At 42.0% G+C, this 19,615-nt stretch overlaps 3 protein-coding genes across 5 annotated transcripts; all 3 read right to left on the bottom strand.

The window, feature by feature from the left end:
• Positions 1-205: 205 nt before the first annotated feature.
• On the bottom strand, positions 206-4,859 carry LOC121053796. The gene is made up of 3 exons (XM_040521599.1): positions 4,322-4,859; positions 4,020-4,205; positions 206-325 (listed from the first exon to the last, which is right to left on the bottom strand). Exons 1-3 carry the CDS (start codon positions 4,676-4,678, stop codon positions 206-208), a joined length of 663 nt encoding a protein of 220 aa, XP_040377533.1. The 5' UTR covers positions 4,679-4,859.
• Positions 4,860-12,015: 7,156 nt separating this feature from the next.
• LOC102707202 lies at positions 12,016-17,369 on the bottom strand. Of its 3 annotated transcripts, XM_015835068.1 has the most exons (6): positions 17,131-17,369; positions 15,383-15,492; positions 14,955-15,046; positions 12,862-13,707; positions 12,634-12,786; positions 12,016-12,527 (listed from the first exon to the last, which is right to left on the bottom strand). In XM_015835068.1, exons 2-6 carry the CDS (start codon positions 15,468-15,470, stop codon positions 12,123-12,125), a joined length of 1,584 nt encoding a protein of 527 aa, XP_015690554.1. In that variant the 5' UTR covers positions 15,471-15,492; positions 17,131-17,369; the 3' UTR covers positions 12,016-12,122. The 3 variants fall into 3 exon arrangements, with proteins under 3 accessions (XP_015690554.1, XP_015690553.1, XP_015690555.1); XM_015835067.1 differs by lacking the exon at positions 17,131-17,369 and having other exon boundaries at positions 15,383-15,558; XM_015835069.1 differs by lacking the exon at positions 17,131-17,369 and having other exon boundaries at positions 12,016-12,518; positions 15,383-15,558.
• A 1,462-nt stretch (positions 17,370-18,831) lies between these two features.
• LOC102706927 (skin secretory protein xP2-like) lies at positions 18,832-19,615 on the bottom strand. The gene has a single exon (XM_040522845.1). The coding sequence runs from the start codon at positions 19,612-19,614 to the stop codon at positions 18,976-18,978; it is 639 nt and encodes a 212-aa protein (XP_040378779.1). The 5' UTR covers position 19,615; the 3' UTR covers positions 18,832-18,975.

The raw sequence follows: 19,615 nt of genomic DNA, 5'->3' as shown, positions 1-19,615 counted from the left end.
GCCGAAGAAGGCATGGAGATATGTGTGGCCGAAGAAGGCATGGAGATATGTGTGGCCGAAGAAGGCATGGAGATGGAAGAGGAGAAGGGAAGGAAGCACGAGGATCACCGCACAGCGACGATATGGCGGATGCAGAGGCAGCAGCACAATGTGTGGCCGAAGAAGGCATGGAGATGGAAGAGGAGGAGGGGAGGAAGCACGAGGATCACCTCACAGCAGCAGGTTGAATTCTCTTGCCGGAATCCTCATGTTCAACAGGGTCCGAGTCAGCCTCTGGTCTCCACGAAGGAGTTCGATCATCCCGGGGCGGCGGCAGCGCTCGGTACTGATGCGTGTTAGATAATTCAACTCAATCATAAACAATAGATTACGAATTTAAACCCTAATCAGCACGTGATCACCGATTACTTCAAATGCGGAAAACTAAATAACCTGCAGGCGAAGCCATCTGATTCCCTTCTTGTCTTTTCTTCAATTCCGTCTTCTTTCCTTCGTCTCCGGCAAGATTAGTTCGCCGGTGATCTGATTTGAATCTTCGACCTTCGGGTCTCCAACGGCACTGCCCTGGAATCGCCGCACGAAACCCTTCCAGCGCTTCTCTGATCGGGAGAGCTTGATTTCGAATTTCCGGTTTTGAGAATAAGCGACACGAGCGTCCCCGTGGGCTCCTCTTCTTTTTATATAGCACTGGTGGGCCTCGGGGGCTTTTCCTAATCCGATTCTGACCCGTAACCACCGATCGCAGTTACAGCCCATAAGGGTTACGAATTTCAGAGTTAGAGATGGATTACGGATAGGATTACGGTGGTTATATCCTTTCCTAAATATCGGCTAACCGATAAATCAACCAACATTCTCCCCTTGATTTAGAGGTTAATTACGAGTCCATCACACAATACAGCTCCCTAAAGCAATGTGTCACAACAACATTTCGCATCATTGAGACGACAAGACTTATAGTTCACAATATCATACGAATAAACCCTTGATTAATTAAGCGGGTGTTGATTGAACTTAATTGCCCCGGTTTCCAGGATCTTTATTCAAGGTCATTACACAATCCCATGTTGGCCACATGTTCTTTGAACAAGTTGAGAGGTAAGCCTTTAGTTAACGGATCCGCAAGCATTGATTTAGTGTTTATGTATTCAATTTTGATTGTTTGATCCTGTACTCTATCTTTCACAACATGGTATTTAATGTCGATGTGTTTGGCAGCTTCACTTGACTTGTTGTTACTCGTATAGAACACTGCGGCCTCATTGTCGCAGTATATCGTCAGTGGTCTTTCAATGCTGTCAACCACTTGTAATCCCGGGATAAAATTTTTAACCCATACAGCCTGCCCCGTTGCGTGATAACATGCCACAAATTCTGCCTGCATTGTCGACGATGCAGTCAGTGTTTGTTTAGTACTTTTCCATGAAATGGCTCCCCCCCCAAGAGTGAATATATACCCAGAAGTAGATTTCTTGGTATCTAAACACCCTGCGAAGTCAGCATCCGAATAGCCTATAACTTCAAGCTTATCAGATTTTCTGTATGTGAGCATATAATGTTTAGTTCCTTGCAAATAACGCAATACTTTCTTTACTGCCTTCCAGTGGTCCATACCTGGTTTAGACAGATATCTGCCAAGCATCCCGGTTACAAACGCCAAGTCTGGTCGTGTACAAACTTGAGCATACATCAAGCTTCCGACAGCTGAAGCATATGGTACCTTAGTCATTTCTTTTTCTTCCAATTCATTTCTTGGACTTTGGAATGAACCAAACTTGTCCCCTTTCATAATTGGAGCAGGTGATGTCGAGCATTTGCTCATATTATATCTTTCCAATACTCTGGAAATATATGATTTCTGTGATAAACCTAGCACCCCTTTGGACCTGTCTCGGTGAATCTCAATACCCAAAACGTATGACGCATCACCGAGATCTTTCATATCAAATTTCGATGACAAAAATTCCTTGGTTTCTCGCAGCAGATTCTTGTCACTGCTTGCTAATAAAATGTCATCTACATAGAGTACTAGTATAATGAATTTCCCACCTTTAATTTTGGTATAAATGCAGTTGTCCACCTTATTTTCCTTAAATCCGAACTTCTTGATAATTTCATCGAACTTAAGGTTCCATTGCCTTGACGCCTGTTTAAGTCCATAGATGGATTTCTTAAGTTTACATCCCACATGGCTCTTTCCTTCCACAACAAAACCTTCCGGTTGAGCCATGTAAACATTTTCATTTAAGTCGCCATTTAGAAATGCTGTTTTCACATCCATTTGATGGAGTTCTAAATCATAATGTGCCACTAGCGCCATGACAATTCTAAATGAGTCTTTCTTAGAGACAGGAGAGAATGTTTCATTGTAATCAATTCCTTCTTTCTGCGAAAAACCCTTTGCCACAAGCCTTACTTTGAATCGTTCGATATTTCCTTTGGAGTCCAATTTAGTTTTGTAGACCCATTTGCAGCCTACTGTTTTTACTCATTTAGGAATTTCTACTAGATCCCACACTTTATTTTGGCTCATTGATTTGAGTTCATCTTCCATGGCTTGAACCCACTTGGATGAATTTTTACTACTTATGGCTTCTTTAAATGAGGTGGGGTCGTCTACCTTCCCAATATCTTCTCCCATGTAAATTTCATAATAATCAGGGATTGCAGATCTCCTGTTCCGTTGTGATCGTCTTAATTCTTGATTTTCATTATTGACCACAGACGGTTCAGGATCAGGTTGCGGAATTTCTTCTTCATTATGTATCACAGGACTCTGTTGAGGCTCATTATTTTTCATGGGTTTCAATATTTTCCTCAGCAGTAGCCGTAGCGCCAACTGTGGGAACTACAGTTTGTGGTACATTATGAAAAATAGGGACATTATTCTCTTGGATTTTCGGAGGAGAAGAAACACTCACCCGAATTTCCTCAAGATTAATTTCCCTTTCCTGTGAGCTCCCCATTTCATAATTTTCCATGAAGACAGCGTGTCTGGTTTCTACAAATTTAGTGACACGGTCTGGACAGTAAAATCGATATCCCTTAGAATGTGACGGGTAACCGATAAAATGACAGCTCACAGTCTTGGGGTCTAGTTTCTTTAATTGGGGGTTGAATAATTTTGCTTCTGCATGGCAGCCCCATACTTTCAAATAATTTAATGTCGGTTTTCTTCCGGTCCACAGTTCATACGGAGTTTTCAGCACGGACTTGCTTGGAACTCTGTTTAGTATGTGTGCAGCCGTTTTTAATGCCTCAATCCATAATTTATTTGATAAGTTGGAGTGACTAAGCATGCTCCGCACCATTTCCATGAGTGTGCGGTTGCGTCTTTCTGCCACTCCATTTTGTTGAGGCTCCCCAGGCATGGAATATTGTGCAATAATCCCATGAATCTGAAGACATTGAGCAAATGGACCAGGACTTTGCCTAAATGGAGCATGTTTCCCATAGTACTCACCACCACGGTCTGATCTCACTATTTTAATTTTCGCGTTGTGCTGGTTTTCAACTTCTGCTTTGAATATTTTGAATTTTTCGAGAGATTCAGAACGATCGCTTATGGGGTAAATATATCCATAACGGGAGTAATCATCCGTAAATGTAATGAATGAATCAAAACCATCTATAGATGTCACTGGGAACGGTCCACAAATATCAGTGTGAATTATTTCTAGTGGACTCGTGCTCCTAGTGGCTCCTTTCTTAATTGATTTAGCAAATTTTCCTTTAACGCAATCTATGCAATGATCAGCGTCAGAAAAATCTAAGGGGAGTAATAATTCTTCTTTAATGAGACGTTCGATTCTCCCCCTAGAAATGTGGCCTAAGCGACAGTGCCACAATTTCGATGAAGTCTCATTTTTATCATTGCAGGCATTTATGACATTCATCACAGTATGATCCAAAGAGAGCAAGTAGAGTTTGTCTCGCACGAAGGCAAGACCAATTACTTTATTTAGATGCTTAATGTAACAAGTTCTCTTGGAAAAATAACAGTCATATCCTGACTCTGCTAGGACTCTGACTGAAATAAGATTTCTTTTAACGGAAGGAGCAACTAAGACATTATTAAGTATTAAATTGTAGCCACTGGGAAGCTTGAGTGCGAGGTCTCCAACAGCCTCCACTTCAATCTCTGCTCCATCAGCTACTCTTAGGATGTGCTCCCCTTTTCTTAGCGTCTGGACGCCATTCAATCCCTGCAATGAATTAGTAACATGCACGGTGGCACCTGAGTCAACCCACCAAGAATTCCGGGAAAACTCAATATATAGGGATTCATTAACGTTGGAAATTTCATTAATTTCATTTATACCTTTACGGGCCAACCACTCCTTGAAGCGGGGGCAGTCTTTGTGCCAATGTCCATCACTGTCACAGAAAGTGCAGTGAGGATTCTTGAATTTCGGCCCAGCTGAAGGTTGAGCAGTTGATTGCGCAGCCTTACTCCCTCCTTGTTTCGGAGGATGAGGTGGCTTGCCCTTTTTCTTTGATCCAGAGGCTTCTCCTTGATGGAACTTCCTCTTGCCCTTAGAGTTGACGAGGTTGAGCTGGTCAATGTGTTTCTGCCTTTTGGCCTTTTGACGCTCTTCCTCTTCCACTGCATGGGAGATAAGCTCTGAAATGGTCCACTTTTCTCTTTGAGTATTGTAGTGAATTTTGAACGGATCATAATCAGAGTTTAGAGAGTTCAGGATGAAATGGACAAGATAGGCTTCCGAAATTTCCATGTCCATCGTTTTTAGTTGATGAGCCATGTGTGACATTTCCATGATGTGTTGTCGGATGCCTTTCTTTCCATCATAGACAGAAGAGCCCATTTTCATGATAAGAGTACTGGCATAGGTTTTGGTACACGCCTGGTAGTTCGATTCAATGTTTGCCAGGTACGTCTTAACATTGTCAGAGTCAGCAATCCCCCTATAATAGAAGGAGAGATGTTGCTCTTGATGTACATTAGGGACACTCTGTTTGATTTCTCCCAAGCGGGCCACTTTTCATCGTAAGCCCACTTGAGATTAGTGTATTCCTCATCATTCTCATCCATGAAGTCAGCTAATTTTGGCTCCACGGGTGGATCCTCTCTAAGTGCGAGATCATTTTCCAACAGCCCCAAATTCAGGAGCATGTTGTTTTTCCATTCAGCATAATTAGCCCCATCAAGTGGCTCAATCCTTTTGAGCTGTGACAAAGCTGCAGATGACAATTTATACTATAAAACATTTGATCAAAATAAAATAATATGTGTATAATACTTCTCCAAATCTAATCACCGTTGGGCAGAAAAGACTTAGAAAAATAAAATAAATCCTTAATTATATCACCGTTGGGCAGAAATAATCAAGGAAGAATTAATCAAATTTAAATTGACATGAAATCATAAATAACGTTGGTCAATAAATAACTTCACATCATAAATTCTTTCTAGCAAACTTCCCGTTGGTTCCATTTGACTAGAAATAATTTTCTGAGCAATAAAATATATTTTATCAATTTTTTTTTTGGCCTGTCCATTTATCGGGCCGGCCCACGAGAGGCCGGCCCATTAGACAGCGCACGCGTAGGGCACCGGCCCACACGGCCGAGTCGGCCCATGAGCGCCGACGGCCCTTATGATGGCGGCGGCCCAGGAATAAGGGCGCTCGGCCCGTGGCCGTCCGATCTGATCGGACGGCCAGGATTTGGTGCGACGAGATCAAAACCCGCGACCGAAACCCTAACCCTAGCCGTTTTTTTTACTCTTCGAACTCCTCTCTCTCTCCTCTTTCTCTGGTGGCGGGCGGCGAGCGCCCGGCGCTGGATGGCGGCGGCGGTCCGGCGGGGAGGGCGCACGCCCGTCGCCCGTCGGCTGGGGGGGCGAACGCGCCCGAAGGCAGCGGCGCCCAAGCCGGCCGTTTCCCGTCGGTACGGAGGTCCGGCGACGGTGACGGCGCACGTGCGGCGGAGCCGGCGTGGCCGGAGGAGGAGAGCGGAGGCGTCGGCGCCCTTGCGCCGGCGCGCGGCAACCACGCACGCGCGCGTGCCATGCACGGGTCGAAGCCCGCTCGGCGGCGGCGGCGGTGGATGGCGCCCGATCCCCGGCGCAAATAGCGGCGGCACCGGCGCACGCACGGATGGGCGAAGCCCACCCGACGGCGATGGCGACGACCGGCATTGCTCCGGTGAGCTTTCTTCAATCCGAAGCCGAATCGAATAGATTGGTTGACTGTAATTTGATCTTGGGTTTGAGGTTTTGATTTCTCGGTTTGGAATTCGAATCAACAACAGTGTATGCAGCTAACTCGAATCCTTCACCGATTAGATTAATTAACAGGCCGAAAAACAATCAATTGATTCATAATCAATCAGTGATGGGAGCAAATCCGATTAGGATTGCTCTGATACCACAATGTTAGATAATTCAACTCAATCATAAACAATAGATTACGAATTTAAACCCTAATCAGCACGTGATCACCGATTACTTCAAATGCGGAAAACTAAATAACCTGCAGGCGAAGCCATCTGATTCCCTTCTTGTCTTTTCTTCAATTCCGTCTTCTTTCCTTCGTCTCCGGCAAGATTAGTTCGCCGGTGATCTGATTTGAATCTCCGACCTTCGGGTCTCCAACGGCACTGCCCTGGAATCGCCGCACGAAACCCTTCCAGCGCTTCTCTGATCGGGAGAGCTTGATTTCGAATTTCTGGTTTTGAGAATAAGCGACACGAGCGTCCCCGTGGGCTCCTCTTTTTATATAGCACTGGTGGGCCTCGGGGGCTTTTCCTAATCCGATTCTGACCCGTAACCACCGATCGCAGTTACAGCCCATAAGGGTTACGAATTTCAGAGTTAGAGATGGATTTCGGATAGGATTACGGTGGTTATATCTTTTCCTAAATATCGGCTAACCGATAAATCAACCAACAATCCGACAACCGATTTCCTCAAGCAGCTCGCCGAGCTGCCGCAGGACGTCCTCCAGAGCAATGCTTCCGAGGCGGACGTCGCACAGCGGTTCACCCGCGTCGCGGAGGAGCGCGATCGACGTGGGAGCTCGGGCGCGCCGTCGTCGCCGCCGCCGCCGTGGTGCGACCGCCCGCGCCATCCGCGCGAGCTGTAGGACGTCGGGCCACGGGACGGAAGCGGAAGCGGGAGCGCCGGTGTAATCGGCGATCACGTGGTCGAGGACGGCGTCGGCGAGGGCGAGGATGTGGTGGATGCCCACCAGTGGGTCCAGATGCTCGAGACCGTCGATCCTCCACCCCTTCGTACGGACCCGCTGGCGGAGCAGCCTCCGCATCTCCGGCGCCTCGCTCATCCTCGACAGGAACGCGACCTTGACGCGGAGACCGCGCTTGCGTCCACGCGAGTCGATGAGCTCCTCAACCTTGCGGAGAGACGAGACACGAGCAGGACGACCCCTCGCTCTGCTGCTCGCCCTGCGCCGCATGGCGATGGCGGCGTGGGGATTGGTTTGCGAGGTGGTGGGCGCGGTGACGATTTAATTAGGGCCGTGGGGTATTTAAAGTCGAAAATGACTAGTTAGTCCAGTGTTTGCGAGATCTACCTCTGAATAAGGGGTTTCAGGCTCGATCCCCCGGACTATACAGTTTTTTTCTTCCCCTTTTTTATTATATTAAGTTCTATTTTCAAATAAAAGTGAACTTAAATTTTCAACCTTCTACTTGGAATTATATATATAATGAAAAAATCATTGGAAAACTATGTACATAAAGAAAATATTTCTATGCATGAACATGATATTTCCATTCATCAATTTTTCATATAAACATTCATAGCTTTACATATAGATAAAATATTTCTAATTATAAAGTTTATGCATAGATATTCGTAAGCCTCTAACATAAATAAAATATTTATGTTTATAAAATTTTATATAAGTAAAATATTTAGAGATTTGCTATACGGTTGCCTGCAGTTTTATTTGTTTGTTTCAGCTGAATTTGCGTTTGTTCGATATGTCTCAAGATTCGTGCACATGGACCCAATAGAGAGGTGCAGGCGGGCAGCCGTATGCTGCGTGCCTATCATGTCTCCAACCACAAATATACGTTGTTGCTACAGTGCAAAATCGGATTCCTATTTTCTCCTCCATTCAGGCAACAGAGAGAGATCAGCTAGTACTCGTCAACGACGACGATGCAGCGACACAACCATGATGCTTCTGGCGTTTCCTCCGGTTGACGCAGGACTATGGCAAAGAATATAAGCATTATGGCGTTTTCTCTTGTTGACGCAGGGAATATGGCAAAGAATATAAGCATCATGGCGTTTTCTCCTGTTGACGCAGGGACTATGGCAAAGAATATACGCTAGTTCCGTTGGTGAGTGGGCGTGAGCAAAATGTTTATTTTATGTCCTTAGATTTACAATTAATTGGTGTGTTTTATTTAGAATGCAAGCATTGTATATCGTGGAAACGACTGAGGGTGAGCAAAAGATGATGCGAAATTTCACATTACCTTAGTTAGCTTGTAGCAATGTAAATAAAATATTTAGGGATGCGCTATACGGTTGCCTGCTGTTTTATTTGTTTGTTTCAACTGAATTTGCGTTCGTTCGATATGTCCTAAGATTCGTGTACATGGACCCAATAGAGAGGCGCAGGCGGGCAGCCGTATGCTGCGTGTCCATCATGTCTCCAACCACAAATACACGTTGTTGCTACAGTGCAAAATCGGATTCCCATTTTCTCCTCTATTCATGCAACAGAGAGAGATCAGCTAGTGCTCGTCAACGACGACGATGCAGCGACACAACCATGATGCTTCTGGCGTTTCCTCTGGTTGACGCAGGGACTATGGCAAAGAATATAAGCAACATGGCGTTTTCTTGTGTTGACGCAGGGACTATGGCAAAGAATATACGCTAGTTCTCTTGGCGAGTGGCGTGAGCAAAATGTTTATTTTATGTCCTTAGATTTGTAATTAATTGGTGTGTTTTATTTAGAATGCAAGCATTGTACATCGTGGAAACGACTGAGGGTGAGCAAAAGATGAAGCGAAATTTCACATTACCTCAGTTAGCTTGTAGCAATGTGAGTATAACTATTTTGTAAGTATTTTTTTTTCTTTTGGTGCTCTCACTCTGAAAATCCATAGTTTCATTCTCCTTTCATGGATTTCAGTGTGACACTTGTCCATACAATTCTTCGCTTAGATCCCTATATATTCTAAACATTCTAAACCATAATTTTCACACTGAACTAACCTGACCTAATTGTTCTCTAGATGACTAGGAACACAACATATAACATCCCTGAAGGGAGAAATTGTATTCCACAATTAACATATAAACTTTCTGGATGGGGAACTTTTATTCCATAATAAAGTTAGGAATGACACGGTTAATTTAAGTGCTAAAAATCATAGACTAGATTTGTCAAACTTTCAGCTAGCATGTATTTGGTCAGTACTTGAAGTTCTTATTTTAGCAGTTAGTATGATTAGTTTAAGTTCACTAAATTCTGTGTCGAAATTGCACCTAGCATGCCACTACATTTGAACTATTAAGTATCAACATCAATTCTACGTAATGCAGCTATCGATTCTTTATGAAATATATAGTGCATGTTTTGGATATGGACTAAATTCAGTTCAGTGCTTTTGTTCATGTGCCATTTTTGTAAGAACACTAAGCCATTACTCATTTTGATTTTTGGGGCCACAAATTTCACTCCGAGAATCATGTACTATATTTTTTAAGAATGCTACTACTTACTATTAGCCCTAGTGCGATTTTCTTTATGATTAAGAATGAAAGTACAAGGACTTGTAGTTGATTACGCTACAGAATGGAACACAGAGAAACCATATCCCAGATGCAGCAGTACTTCTTGCATGATGCATGTAACATTGCTAGTTTTTTCAACCTTGCAGAGATAACCTGTACATGTTTCTTTAATTGATGCAGCCTTCTTTTGAGCACCTCAAAGCTGATGCCTAGAATATATTCAAGGCATAGATAGTACAAAGCAAAGAAGCATGTACAAACATGTGTGAGGCTTAAAACTTTTTCTCCGTTCATTCCTGGTTATCTGAGTTCCCTTTATTTTCTGCTTGGTTTATTTTGTACCAAAGCAAGATTCGTTTAATGGGCTAGAACAAACCACACTTGATTTTTCGTCCTAATAGATGTTTACATAGATCACCATTTTGTGTCCTAACAGATCTTTACATAAATCAAGATTATCACTTTGTTTATTTGATGGATTATAGTGGCTTTTAAGTTTTAGCGGTGTAAATATGTGAAATTGGGCTTAAAACATACAATGTCAGCCAGTAAAAAGGACTAAACATCAAAATGGGTCGTATAAAATATCAGTCGGCAACACGCACGCTTTACTAATCTGCTCCCCACGCACTCTAAGCAAGTGCATTGGATGTTCGACACGTGTCTGATCCCATGATCCAAAATTCAGCTGTAATCTACAAAATTTACAGCCGGTTGCTCTTTAGACAGTCCCTTTGAGAATTTAGTTAGTGTTAGAATTTGCATTATATCGTCTTGATATATCTAATGATTAAAAAGGAAAACATACAGCTCTATAAATTTATGACTAAACCTAAATTCTAATAATTAATTAGCTGACATTAGTCTACGGCAAAAAAAGACACAGGAACAGGAAGATGTGGAACTGCTGTTCCGGAGCGAGACGGTTTTCCACTGTGCCACGGCAGCGGGTTTGAACTGAGATTGAGCGCAACTGATATATTATATGACTGTACGGTTCAAACGGACGACGGACGACGTACTCACTTTTATAATATGTATGAGCAATTTTACATTTATTGAGAAGATACCGTGAGATACTAAAATTTCAGTGTAAAATTTTGATATCTCTTGGTACCTAGATACCATGAGGTACCGAATTTTATACTAAAATTTTAGTACCTCTCAGTACATATTCAAAGACTATAAAATTACTCAATATATGTATAGATATGCTTCCCATGACATCAAGACATTCTCATTTAGTTACTGTCAATCAAATCTATATCTATATCTATATCTTTAATATTATAAAAAACGATAACCATTCTGCCAGCATTTTTCGTCCGTCGTCCAACTGAGCCGACCAGTCGCGCGTGGGCCGAGCGCTTTCTCTCGGCCTTGTTTGCCTAGCATATTGGTACGTCGTCTACTTAGGCCAACTAGACACGCGTGGGCTGCCGCACGTGGGCCGATCGTTTATCTCGGCGTTGTGGACGGAAACGAGGACAAGTGATGCGACCGCGTGCGTGGCCCACTGGCTGAGAAGGCTGGGTAGATCGATCCGATCGATCTCTATTTCTCTATTTCTCTTTTTTATTGCTTAAATAGATGATATTAAAGAAAAATCAACGGTCCAAATTTTTTTGATCACTGTCAATTCATCCAGGCTCCGATTAATATAAACTTAAACTCTATTTTGTATCTATTTTGTAGTACTCGACGAACCCTACGCATCCACGGTCTCCGATCATCGATTTTTTATTGCTTAAATAGATGATATTAATGAAAATCCAACTATCCAAATTTATTCGGTCACTGCCGATTCATACAGACTCTGATTAATAAAAACTTAAACTCTATTTCACGCTACTCGATGAACCCTACGCGTCCATGGTCTCCGATCATCGATTTGAGGAATGGTATAAAAGTTGTGTTTTTTACACCTCCTATTAATTGTTGTCTAAAAAATCATATTTGAACACACATGTATTACAACTTAGCGGCAATATCCCGAGGAAACCGCAATGTCGATCTCGTCTTTCTTAACTTCGGTTCACGACAGGTAAGTCCTCGTCGTCTTTTCTTGTGTTTCTACTTTTTATGATGCATTTTATCTACTTTAGAATTTGGCACTAAATAGTTGAATTCTTCATGAAATAAAATAATGATGTTATTTCCGTCTAGTTATATTTGAAACTGTCCATTTTCCAAGTTAAAATAAAAAAATCATGTTTAAATACAAAATCAAAAAAAGGCGTTGCATGTCAGTTATAATCTTTAAACAAGCATAGGTCAATCGAGCATCTTTATAACTTTCCAATTTTGTTTAAGACCATTGGAACGCATGGGCATTTTGCTAGTCAAATTATAATAAATTGAGAGTATAATTGACGATTAAAGTTCAAACGGTATGGCAACGGGTACAAGGTCTGAGAACATCCAACCTAACAGCCGAGGGAACTTTGCCCACTATGTATCTTTCGATGGCCAGGAGCGCTCTATGAGCCTCTAATATCATCTTCCGGCCTATAGGTAAGCATTTACGGGTGTTGCTGGTGTCGGAACACCGGTTAATAATACCGCTTTCATCAGAATACCAATTATTTATGGTGTCCAGTGTAATGCATTCCAGTGATGTCGCCTTCTCGAGAATGCAGCATGTTAACTCGACCAAGCTCTTTGCAGAGCAGAAGCCTAACATCATCACATGTTTTAGGCTCTTGTGCTTCTTGTGTTCAGTCATCTGCCTCATAGGTAAAGAGGCATCCCCAAAAACCGAAACATGCTTCATGCGCTCCTGTAATATCTGAAAAGGATTAAAAATTAGGTAATGTCACTTGTAAATGGTACGCCTTACATACTACCCCTAGCAGTTTTTTTAGAAACTATATCTTTGCAAGGACATTACTTACCGACAAGATGAAGGTCTCTAGAACAGGACAAGCATCGAGAAAATGAACCAAAGACAGGTAATCATATTCTGGTGAAAAATTGGCATCAGAAAGCGTTATGTCCAAGTACTTGAGGTGGAGGAATTTGGCAGCGACCATTGGAGTATCAACCATCTGCATAAAGATAAATGTTAAGTAAATCTCAAGGCATGATTACTGGTATATGCCATCACAAGTTGCAGATCATACCTCGCTGATTGAAAATAGGACAAGACTTTCAACATTTGGCGCAACACATGGAAGCCTGGTAATAGCATTAAAAAGAAAGTTGGATTTATTTGAACACTCCATATCCAAATCCTTCACTTTCGACAATTGTCCAACTGAGAATTGTGGTAGGCTACCAATGAAGTTAAAAGTGGAGATGTTCGAATCTGTCATCTCTATCATCTGCAGCATCTTGCATGAAAACACATTCAGGTGGCTGAGTTGCTCTAGTGGTGGTACCTTCAGACAGATTATCTCACTGCAACCCGAAAGCTCCAACTCCTTCAAAGCAAAAGAATTGGTAAGAAGGCACCATAACTCATCCCCTGTAATACACACATAATATAAACACAACTGTCTTAGGCTTCTCAAGCGAAGGCCAACCGTGGGACGGAAGGCACAGCCATGGATGTCAAGATACCGAAGTGACCTTCCATTCTCACCAAATAAAAGTGAGCATGGGAAGTTGTACATTTTTATGTACTTGCAATCAATACATCCCAGCGTAATTTCTTCGATCCATGGCTTAATTGCATTCTGAAGCCAATTGTTGAGATCGCACGGGTTGATATCGGGATAGTCATACAACTGAAGGTTGAGTGTCTTTATTCCATTGCCTGAGTGATTTTTCAGTATGTGGTTAACTATGCTAGTGAAAGCCCTTGTTCTATCACGTTGTCTGCCAGCATTTGGTTCCAAGCCCAGTGTTTCCGTAATGAAGATGAGGTTGGGATGGCATCTCCATGAACGTAGAAATACACGAGATACACAAGCAACACGGGCGGCATCCCGCAGTGGCAATAGGGAGTGTATATGCCACCACATATGCTGTATAAGGATTGAATCATTGGGATTAGAAAGACAGATGGGCACTTCAACTAAAAATAGGACCATGCAGAATAACATTCTACCACAGGTGCTTTGTGCATATTAAACTGTTCTGAATCAAATAAGTAAATGATGCATTGGACCATTAATAGACACTTTCTCTTTTGTTTGAATCTACTCCTAGCTAGTTGAGCTTTCCTTTCATTGGGATGCCACCTTCTATAAGGTGTTCATGTATCTTAGTATCAACATTTTGTACATTTTTACCAACACTTATTCAAATCATAATACAATTATGGTATAAAATGGTGTGAACATATTCATATTTCAAAGGGCTTTCAAACTATGTTGGTTTTCTAGTCATTAGTAATATATTGTATACTTGTATAGATTAGTTGCCAAAGTCCAATTTTGAAAACAATGTCAATAGAATATGCGCTATAAAACTATAAATGGACTGACTACTTGATTTGAGAATATTGTACCAAGCATAATTATAGGAGCTAGTGGTTCAGTTCCTAATGAGATGCTTCATTTACCCTTGCATTTCCTAGTTACGGTTAGCTAATTGATTGGAGTTAGGGTCTTTTTATTTACCTCCACTGACTCCTATATGCCTCAGCAGTTATTTAGCATGTGGAAAGCGACTTCGAAAGCAGAAATTTCTGACCCCTCAAGTAACGCATGTCAAAGTGCTGATGTCAGTCTGTGACTTTTAACTGCTCATGGTAGTATTCCAGTACTACCTCCGTCCCTAAATGTTTAACGTCATTGACTTTTTTATATACGTTTGACTATTCGTCTTATTTAATTTTTTTTGTCAAATATATAAAACTATATATATACATAAAAGTATATTTAACAATAAATAAAATGATATAAAAATAATTAATAATTATGTGAATTTTTTAAATAAGACGAATAGTCAGACGTGTATAAAAAAGTTCACGGTGTCAAATATTTATGGATGGAGGGGGTAATTAGGTAGTCAAATAGATTATGGCAGGATCGGATGAAATTTGTCCATTTGTATTTCCATGCTTTTAACTGAGGGGGCAAAGGTTTTCAGGTTTTTAAAAACTGTAACTTCTAAATAATATGGTTTGTTGCCTTGTAAATGAACTCGCCTTGGTTATGAGGAAGCTAGAACCCTTAATTTTCATGTCCTAACAGCAAAGTAGTAGTAAAGTGGTAGGTCTGTTGGTAATGATTAAAATCATCCTTAATCAATATTTTAGAACGCATACCTCTGGTAAGTCTGGCTCTGAATATTTTAATCTCTTATCACCCTGATTATCTTGTTGGCAGGGTGTCTCTTTTCTTTTGGTAATTGATCCATCTGCAACAAAAAAATCGTGTATCGTTATGAATAATACAGATACTAACATAGAAAACAACAAATTAGCTTTTCAATAATATATAATATAATACTCTTTACGTTTTTTTTATTTAATACTATTGGCTTTTCATCCGCGCTTTGACCGGTCGTCCTGTTTAATCTTTTACGTAAATTCAAAGTTTTAAAGTAATAAATCAAATCATAACGATATAATTAATAAGTATATAAATTTTTATAAATAAAATGAAAGGTCAACCAACATCAGTTAAAAAAAACGGGAGAGTAAATATGAACCCAGCCCGTGGCAAACAAGGGATCGGGGAGGAGGAGGCTTACTGTGGGGTTGCTGCGCCGCTCTCTGACGACCTCGCCGCCGCCGCCGCTGCCGCCGCCGCCCAGCCATGAACCGCTTCAGCCACAACATCCGATCCCCTGACGCCTGGCACCTAAATTTGTGGTGGGGTGGACGAAGGTTCAGATTGCGAAGGAGGTACGGGTGCTCACTGGTCGCCGAGGACAGATGCGGCGGATCGAGAAAGAAGCAAGCGAGGGTATATACTATACTATATATAGAGAGAGAACGAGATCGACTAGACGACGATCGATCCGGTTCCCTTCTCGCTACCGCGGGACGTTGCCGGTACGGACTCTCGTATGTGCAACCGGCACCACTAACAATACGATACGATATCAGAGTACGGAGTACTTACTATATATACGGGATATTTAACTCCTCTCTCCGTCTTTTCTTAAGGATTCGTCTAGTTAATCTGAAGACGTGCATGCAACTTAAAAAGCCTATATATGCTCTCCTCCTAGCCCCCATGCATGCATTGCACGCATGTTTGATGGAAGAACAAAAAATCAAATGTTTGATCAATAGCAAAAGTAGTTTCTTAATTAACGTGGCTGACTCGTGGATATACGTTTAACCATTAATCTTATTTAAAAATTATAAATGTGCAAAATGATAAATCATGGTTTTACTATTAAATCAAATTATAACAAAATAATTAATAATTAATATTTTTATACAAGACAAATACAACGACACTGACTTAAAAAACGGAGTGAGTATTTGTCACTCTTAGATTTAACATTTAATCAAACATGTAAACCCGGAACCCACATATCATAAGCACATAGAGTGATAAATATGTAAATGTACTGTAGCGGTGGCAAAAAAAATTAAGGCCCCACGGTATACTCCCTCCTACATGGTGTTCGTGCTAGGACCTCCATCATGTCTTTCTAGACCTAGACCTATTATAAAAGAAAGCAATCCGTTAACGTACAGCGTGAGGATTCTAATGTTGCGCTCAAGCACAGTCCAAATATGTCTTTGTGATGCAGTGGTTCAATATTTAACTATTTTATTGTTACTCTCGTGCTTCGCTGTGGGAAAAAAGTCATTACATTTAGAAGACATCCCTAAAACATATATGAAACTCAGAATTAATTAATTATCCATTGCAAAATTTAATAAACGATCAAATCCATAAAGAGTATAAATTAATCATTACATATTTTCAATATATATATGATCAAATAATAGGCATGTGAATGTTAAATTGGTTCATAATTTGTAAAATTATTTGCATTTACAATCTAATAAAGATAAATCATATGGTAGACCATTCGGGCAGACGGAAGGCCTGCACACTGCGCGCGACATTCGCGACGCGACCTAACCGGCTCACTCGGGCGATGCGGATGGATAAACAGAAATACGATCAATTTTTTACAATAGTAGATAGAAAAGATGTACATGCGTTGCATCAGATCAAGTGAGTTTTAATTATATAACTAAAATAAATTTTAAAATAAGTTTTGAAAATAGATTACACGTCGAGTCAGGAATAGGAACAGTAAATTATAGTCAACATACAATTGAATTGATTTGGAAAACGTACATTGTATCGAGAAGCTTATATTTGAGAATAGTAAATTGTGTTCAATATCGTAAAAAAAATTAAGATAGGTGATATTTGTAAGATCAAAATAGAGTTAAGCACGCCTACCAGAGGGGTAAATGGTAGGTAGAACCAAAACCCTAAAATCTTTTAGCGGAAATAAAACATTACCTTTGGTTGCGCCGCTCTTGATATTACCTCTAGTTACGCCGCTCCTATGCCGCCAATCTGTTTATGATGCTCCTGAGATTAACTTGATTGCGCCGCTCCTGTGCCGCCGATTAGATCGTCGGGATCCAGAAAATCACTAGTAGATAAAAAACAGAAGATGTAGATTGAATGCTCTTAACTTTATTGCTTCAACTGTTATTTACCAAGTGCACCAACAGCACTTCTCTCAAAATTATCAATCTAGAATTAACAACTAAATCTGACAAAAGCACACCAAAGACATACCTCTCGGTCTCTATTTATATCGAAATAATCTATCTCAAACAATCGAATCGAATTTGTAACCGACTCCGCGGACACAGCCGCACGGCCGACCCAAATTCCTGGCCGAACAAATTAAACTCCCGCGCATGTACCGGACTCATCTACTCGGACGCACACATCACAAATCGAGTCCAATACGGCCGCCATACATACGCCATGGTGTCCGTACGGTCACTTCAAGCATGCTACAGTTTTTCTTATTTCTTCGTCCAATTTCCATCCGATTTACTTCGCGACTTTTCCGACGCTTACATAGCATCCCGACCATCCATACCTCAATTCCTCCGTGAACCTAGTCATAGTCCTCGCCATTCAAACCTCGGTTCCTCTCTGAACCAAGTCATGGCCCTCGCCATTGACCACATGTAACCTCAAGTCAGCTGCACACATAGAGACAAACAAACCGTTTTCGGACACAGATATCGCAACATAACCCATATTGGTCATGCACACTCACACCAACACCAATTTATAAGCTAATTGTTCATCACAAAACATTGATCATGACCATGATCTTATAATATTTGGAGTATAAAGTAAGATGGAGGCGCTCTAGACGCTATTATCAATTTTCAACCAAGTTCTTTTAAGTCCTACACCCTTTAATTTTTTAATACAAATATTCATTTAAAACAGTGCGGCTACTGAGAACCTTTTAATTTTTGTTTTTTTTACAAATATCCTTATTTCCCTTTTCTTTATTTTCTTTTCTACCCGTTCTTCTTATTTTCTTATTTCTTTTCCATTTTTCCTTTCTCCTCTTTTCTTTTCCCTTCTTATCCCCCACACAAACTATTTTTCTTCTTGTGCAATTGTAAAACAATGGACTAAAATCCAAGTCCGATTCAAGCAAAAACATATGCTTGAAATCTGAATTGGACGTGAATTTTACGTCCGATTTAGACAAAACATGTACTTGGTTTCTTTTTAAAAAACATACAAACCATGATATGCAATTTATTTTCAAAACTTACTTTAATTTATACAATTAAAATTAACTTGGCCCGGTGTAATGCATATATATTTTGTCGAGCTGCAGCTAAAACAGCAAAAAGAACTTGGCCCGGTGTAATGGGCATTTTTTCTAGTTATTTAAATTTAAAAAATTAAAGAGACGAGACAGCGTCGGGCTGCAGCTAAAACAGCAAAAAGAAAAGTTAAAAAGACGCGTAGTGCAGTCAATCATAGATGAACTCACGACCTCTCACCTGTAGACGGGAACCTTATCTACTGTACTATGAATTTGATTTTTTGGTTAGATTGTTCGATGCTTTAAATATGTCCTATAGTTTTATATATTTGGATATAAAATTTAAAAAAGATAAATTGTTAACGTGGACACGAAAGTCGCGTCATATATATATATATGAAGGGAATATAAGGTTTTTGAAAATACTGGATTCGATTCGGACAAAACCCTCAAATTACAACGTTTCAATACTTCTGAGAAGGAAAAGAAGAAAAAAATAAACAAACGATTATTTTTTTCTTATTCCGCTACTGTGTCCACGTGGCATGCCTCTACTTGGAGGAGAAGGCCTTGCGGACTCTGGAGCTCACCCAGGTCTTCCCCTTGGTTTGCTGGTCCTTGCCACCGCCGTCCTTCGCGTCAGGCGCCGGTGGCGTTCCGGTGGCAGCAGCCGGCGGCGGCACGGGCACCGGGATCCCTGGTGGCGGCGCTGCCGGAACCTTCTCTGCAGCCGCTGCGGTTGGCGCGCTCCCGGACGAGGTAGGGGCATGGCCATGACGACGACGCGGTGGTGGTGACCCTGCAGCCGGCGCCGGCGCCGGCGCCGAAGGCAACACGATAGGCGCCGGAGCGTTGCCTGCAGGCTTGGCGGCCGGCTTCACCGGGGCCGGCGCCGGCGGCAACACGACAGGCGCCGGGGCATGGCCCGCCGGAGACGTCACCGGCCGCGGCCTCGGTGGGCCGCCGCCGTTGCCGTGCGTCGCCGCCGCAGCGCCAGGAGTGGCGGCGCCTGCGGGCTTGCCTGTTCCAGGCGCGGCGCCGCCGTCATGGCCGGGGCGGACGCCGAGGCGGCGGAGAGGCCGGAACGCCGGCCGGGAGTGGAAAGCCCTCTGCAGCCGGTCACAGAAGCCCGGCGGCTTCCCGCCGGCGCCGGTGGCGACGGCAGCAGACTCCTCCTTCTCCGTCTGCATC

This window comes from Oryza brachyantha, chromosome 3, assembly GCF_000231095.2.
Source record: "Oryza brachyantha chromosome 3, ObraRS2, whole genome shotgun sequence".
In the NCBI taxonomy this organism is placed as follows: Eukaryota; Viridiplantae; Streptophyta; class Magnoliopsida; order Poales; family Poaceae; genus Oryza; species Oryza brachyantha.
This window is presented reverse-complemented; position numbering and strand designations above follow the sequence as displayed.

Coding starts and splice junctions, on each gene's coding strand:
- LOC102707202 (XM_015835068.1), bottom strand. CDS start 15,470: ATGTTGTGGCTGAAGCGGTTCATGGCTGGGCGGCGGCGGCAGCGGCGG. Junction 15,047..15,382: donor AGCGGCGCAGCAACCCCACA/GTAAGCCTCCTC, acceptor TTTTTGTTGCAG/ATGGATCAATTACCAAAAGA. Junction 13,708..14,954: donor CAGAGCCAGACTTACCAGAG/GTATGCGTTCTA, acceptor ATCCTTATACAG/CATATGTGGTGGCATATACA.
- LOC102706927 (XM_040522845.1), bottom strand. CDS start 19,614: ATGCAGACGGAGAAGGAGGAGTCTGCTGCCGTCGCCACCGGCGCCGGC.
- LOC121053796 (XM_040521599.1), bottom strand. CDS start 4,678: ATGATCCGTTCAAAATTCACTACAATACTCAAAGAGAAAAGTGGACCA. Junction 4,206..4,321: donor GGAGTGGTTGGCCCGTAAAG/GTATAAATGAAA, acceptor AATTCATTGCAG/GGATTGAATGGCGTCCAGAC. Junction 326..4,019: donor TTATTTCAGTCAGAGTCCTA/GCAGAGTCAGGA, acceptor AACACGCATCAG/TACCGAGCGCTGCCGCCGCC.